Source organism: Diadema setosum, chromosome 18 (assembly GCF_964275005.1).
Source record: "Diadema setosum chromosome 18, eeDiaSeto1, whole genome shotgun sequence".
NCBI classification, from domain to species: domain Eukaryota; kingdom Metazoa; phylum Echinodermata; class Echinoidea; order Diadematoida; family Diadematidae; genus Diadema; species Diadema setosum.
In genome coordinates this window covers 24321900-24327899 of record NC_092702.1, presented here as the reverse complement: position 1 = coordinate 24327899, position 6000 = coordinate 24321900, and the positions used below count along the sequence as shown (strand labels likewise).

Sequence of the window (6000 nt, the reverse complement as noted above, 5' to 3'; positions counted from 1 at the left end):
TACTTTTATGTTCAAGGAAGCAGTAACAAGCCTATGGTGTATTGAATGAGACATATAGGCCCGAATTCACGAAAGTGGTACAAATGAAACCATGGTTTAAACCATGGACAAAAACCATGGAGCACCAAGTGTCGCATGGAACATTTCGTTACGAAATTGGTCATTTCATCGATGAAATGATTATTTTGTAACGAAATGACAACATTTTGTAACTAAATGAACATTCGTCCATGAAATGATAATTGCGTTAACGAAACGGTAATTTTGTCAACGAAATGACCAATTTTGTAACGAAATATTCCATGCGACACTTGGTACTCCATGGTTTTTGTCCATGGCTTAAACCATGTAACGAAATATTCCATGCGACACTTGGCGCTCCACGGTTTTTGTCCATGATTTAAACCATGGTTTCATTTGTACCACCTTCGTGAATTCAGGCCATAGGTCCTGATGTCATGAATATGTATGACCTTTTCCTGTATGCTTTCTTTTGTGTTACATATTTGCTGAGTGTATTTGTATGCAATGTAATGTACCATGCCTGTCTCTGATCTGTTACTGTATATTTTGTAAAGCATGATATATCGTGAATCTATCTCTGTTGTGTTCTTCTTTGTACTGTGTGTTGACTTTTGACTTTTTATAAAACATTTTGGACAGGTAAATGATGACACCATCTCAGGACCGCTTTCGTTGTGCTTTTCATGTTTGGTATAATGAATTTTGCAGCTGCTGAAAAATAGGCTAGGGCATTATAAAGCGACTGAAATTCAGGGTTGTTTACTGGTACATTATAACAGTATTCTTGTGTTAATTTTTTGTTTCCCCTCAGGGCTGACATAACCATAAGTCTAAGATCATTTATCAGTGCATGTTTAGGAACCAAGGAGCACTTTAAGTGAAATAATTCATGATATTTGAGGTTATTGGACATCTTTCACCAAAATTCTTAGAAGTAAGAAGAGAAATTGTGTTATAAAGTTTGTGAGCTACTAAGGTATAGTTGACAATCATGCTAGTTACATTGTAGCTTCATAAAACATTGAATAAAGTGTTAGTCATAACGTACAATTGTAGTCTGTAAATTGTGTAATGCTGTGACTCTTTGTATTTTCAACAGTCTTTGAAATTTCAAGTTCGTGTTCAGCTTTGTTTTCTTGATAGCATGGAATGAACCTATGTGTGTAATATTTTTTCAAAGATAATACACAGATTTTGACAATATTTTTGACATGTTCTTTGAATGTTTTGAATGGAATTTGATGGTGTGCAGAAATATGCAGTACTGGTATGTTGTTATTGGATGGAAATATTACATGTACATCATGTAAACAGCCAGGTGATATGAAATAGCAAGTTGCTCAAATCACACCAAAATGTGTACTCTTTTGTTCATATATGTATTAAATATACTTAGAATAGCTTTGATGGCAACTCAATAAGTATAGTTCAGTACTTTATGTTTTTATGCCTCCTCCACGAAGTGGTGCCGGAGGCATTATGTTTTTCGGTTGTCCGTCCGTCCGTCCGTAATGAATTTTGTGGACAGCATAACTAAAAAACCTTTCGAGGTATCCTAATGAAACTTGGCATGTATGTGTATTAGGGGGTGAAGTTGTGCCTATCAACTTTTGGGTGCACTATTTCCACCATGTCTATGCAATGCCTGAAGATATTTTCTTGAAACTTGGTGTATATATGTATTACTCAATTAAGATTCTCTGGTGAAAGTTTGGGGTCATGAGGTCAAAGGTCAAAAGGTCAAGTAAAAATATTAAAACTTCACTTTTTTTCTCCGTACCTTGGAAATTGTTCAAGGTATCTTCATGGAACATAGTATATATACAAAACATGTACTGACTGGCAGTGATTATCTAGAGAATTTAGGGTTCATGGGGTCAAAGGTCAGGTGTCAAAGGTCAAGGGCAACACTTCAAAATTTTACTATTTCCCTCATATTTATGCAATGCCAGCAGGATTATTTTTTTTACACTTGGTGTATGCATGTATAACCTGATAGAGATTCTCTGGAAAGTTTTTTTTTTTCCTTTTTTTTTTGCCTAAAAGGTCAAAGATCAAGTGAAAGTGCTGAACTAACTTTTTCCTCCATATCTCAGAAGTGGCTCAAGTTATCTTGAAACTTACTACATATTTGTGCGTGTTCTGCCTGACAGTGACTATCTTAATTTTAGGGTCAAAGGCCAGATGAAAATGGTAACAATTTACTATTCAATACAAAAATTGCACTTTTTCTCCATACCTTGAAATTACTCAATGCATAGATTATGAATGGGTCAAAGTCAAGTTAAAGTCCTTAAATCCCCAAATACATGCTCTCCTGTTCATCCAATTAAACCTAGGTCAGGGAAGGTGAACATTCAACACATTTGTGACAAACTTGTCATTTTAATATTTTGTCAATTTTGTGAAAATGTGATCACACATTGTCCACATGTACTTTAGACCTATTAGGAGAGTAATGCATTATGGCGGAGGCATACCAGTCACCATAGCAACATATCTAGTTGTTTTTGCTTTTGATTTTGTCCAATGTGTATGATTCTTAGGATCATTTCTTGGTTCATTGTCAGATATACATGTATTGTATGCATTTAGGAGAGTAGAGTTTTTTTTTTTGTGTATGTATGTGCCATTTGTTATTCTGTTATGTTCCTTTTTGTTGTTGTTGTTGTTGTTGTTGAAAGTACAAAAATAGAACAGCAGAAACAAGTGTATTAATAAAGTATAGATGAATGTATGTATGATAAACATTTGCAATTACATGTATTACCTGGTACATAGCATTGATGTACCTGTCTTTCTTGATATAGGAATCATGTTTCAGGTCCCATTATATGGAGTGATATAAACATAGGATTCTGTTTGTGATACCTCTGTACAAAGCAATAGTTCACAAAGATCACTATGTGAACTGTTGCCTTGTACACTGCAAGAACAGAATAGGTCGAGGAATTTTGAGTAACTCTTCAAAAGTGTATATTCAATTTTTCTTTTTTCTTTGATAATTGTTTTTCACATGTAACTTCTTTTAACTCTAATATGGTCTTTTATTAGTGTATGTAACAGCATTGGCTTCAAAAATATGTTGTGTACACTAATACATTGTTATGTTGCTGCCTTTGCTATTTTCAACAAATGTGCCAAACTGGCCATTACTGTATTGTATCTTTGTGATGTTTAGTATAATCATGCTTTGTTTTTGTATTTGCTCAATTACACCTGTAGATCTTGAAATTTGTAGTTTGTCTCAATAACAAAAGTTAATTGTTTCATATATATCATTAGATATATTTATAAACAGATTATTTTTAATATATGTCCTCTAAGGTAATGTTGTCGTTAGACTTTTTCTATTTCTTGAAAAGTTATTGTGCAGAAGTAAAATATTTTGCTGTTGTGTTGCTGAAACAGAAAGAGCATTGAATAAAGATGACTGATACAATGTGTCTTTACACTGTCTTATTTATAAGTCTGTTAAGAGAGATACGTACTGTCCTATATACTCTGTACGAATCCAAATTTCATACACAAAGTCTGTATATGTAATTTTCATCTTAATTATAGTGACACTGAGTGTTGACTGCTCCAGTTGAGGAACTAAGGCAGTTGTTGTTTTTTATCCTTCCTCTTGTCATACATTTACTATACATGAAATAATCACATCATATTGAATGAGATTATCGATACAAAATACACTGAAGATCACCTCATTATTTAAGTCAATTTTGAAAAAATAAAACTCCCTTTGGCATAATTATGTGTGTACATGTATATATACTCTTATATAATACATACAAACATACACGACATGTGACAATGAAGACAATAGATGTTGCATGATGCCAGTGAGGTAATGGATTTTAGGGTCTTCCTTGTCTGTTTGCATGTGCAGACATGAATGGAATAGAAGTCTTGAGCATAAGAAACCATATGGAATAATGAACATAATGAGATGAGTGTATTTTCAGCATAAAGTAACAACTTCAGGGTATAGTTGGCAACACATTTGGCAATATACCAAACATAGCACAAAGTATAGTTACTGTAAATAAATACAGTTATAATGGGCATATTTATTGTTGTTCAATATTCTTTATTGTATCAATAAACAATGTAACATGAAAGGCCTAGGTTGTCTCCTGGATTGAACAGGAGGCACAAGGTAAAGACAAAGGACAATACAGAAAAACATGTAAATACATCTTACATTGTAAAAAAAAACAACACACACACTCAACAAGTACAATTACATTGTACATACAAACAAATTGACCAAAAATACATTTATACACAAACAAATTAAAAGATATATGATAGAAAATGACAAATACCACTATATTATATATGTGTGTACATGTATGTATATATGTATAATCATACATGGTTTATTTTTTTGTTGAGCAAAAGTCAAAATAAATAAAGGAAGGTGCATTGTATTTATTCATTGTCCTACTCCATAACATACTCGGAGATGAGAATATTCCAAGAGTTTTATATCATTTCGTTTTTTTAATTTGAAATGGTACGTGCATTCTTTCTCCTGCTTTACATCCATAATACATAAGATTATCGTTGATCAAAATACTTTATAAATCATATCACTCAATGATAATGGAAATGTTACCTAATACTTGATGCATCCCCCCCCCCAAAAAAAAAAAAAAAAAAAATCAAGTAGCACTATAATCGAAATTAAAGAGGGTGTGAAATGCCATTGAAAGGCCCACCCAACTACTAATACCGGTACTCAACCAAGAGATGCATCATTACCAAAAGAGATTTTTCTCACCACCGTACCTACTCATTAGGGAGCTTTAGATTTTAGACGCGCGGACGGTCAAAGACAAAAAAACATGATCTGAGCGTGCGCAGTAACTTTATCCGCGCTACTGCACACGCTCAGATCATGTTTTTTTCTCTTTGAACGTCCGCGCGTCTAAAATCTAAAGCTCACTAAAGGGCTCACACCCGTAAATACAATGGACCGTCCCAGACCCCTTCACAAATTCGTACCAAAGATACCAAAATAAATGAAGAAAAAAATTAATTAAAAATCAATGATGTAGTTTGGCAAAAAAACTGAATAGCTGTAGATATTGAGTATGAATTCCTCTACAAATTGCATTTTGGTTGGAAGATGAAAGCTTTTCTGGTGGAATTTGAGGGGACTATATTTCATTGGGTACGTGTACGGAAAATGGGTGATATTTTGAGTGACAAGAACTCGTAGTCTGGCTTTGCGGACCCCTGGACAGAATTTGAACTGAATTATCCACCCTGAGAATTTGATGGATGAAAGGGTATATCTCACTTATTCAGGTTAGTGAAGATGAAACACCTCATTTCTCCCAGCTATTTTACAGAATTTTTTGAAATTTGATTTTTAACACACATCCCTATGGGGAAATAATTATTTATGGGTGTGAGCCTTAGTTCGGTGGTGTGAGCCCTAAAATCAAGCTCAACGCCCGCCCTCTCGTGAGTGTATCGATGCTGGAAGATTTGATCGCCTCTCGTGCTCGTACCATGTATAATGGCACGGATCATAAAGGACGATCCGATACCTTGATGCACGCCATAACCAGTGGATGAGCAGGGTTGATCATGGCGACTCTTCAGCGGCAATTTCAAGCTGTGCGCCGATCGCTCCGGCGGAAGCGCAATTACGACATCGTTTTTGAGCACACGCCCGTAACAAAACGAAAGAAAGTTGGGGAATACCGACCTGACTTGACAAATGAGGTAAGTGTTTACGATGTTTGTCTTTATGAAATGATGTCTATCGACGCCAATCAAGATTTACGTGGTAGGGATCCCTGGGCCTATTAACAACAAGTTATAGGATAATACGATCAATCAATAACTGTGCGACTAAACCGTTGAGATCTAACGTTCTTAGGCCTGCCGTACAGCTGTATTAAACGATAGCGGATAGGAGTGCAGCGCAGAAACTTCTGTAATGTAGGCCTACTGTAA

The 6000-nt window shown here is 34.9% G+C and overlaps 1 protein-coding gene across 1 annotated transcript in view; it reads left to right on the top strand.

Moving 5' to 3' along the window:
- The first annotated feature begins 5628 nt into the window (after nt 1-5628).
- LOC140241751 (rhotekin-like) overlaps nt 5629-6000 on the top strand; it is a 69054-nt gene continuing 68682 nt past the window's right edge. Inside the window, exon 1 of the mRNA XM_072321501.1 lies at nt 5629-5766. Coding sequence (XP_072177602.1) covers nt 5629-5766 — 138 coding nt within the window. The remainder of the gene's footprint in view (nt 5767-6000) is intronic.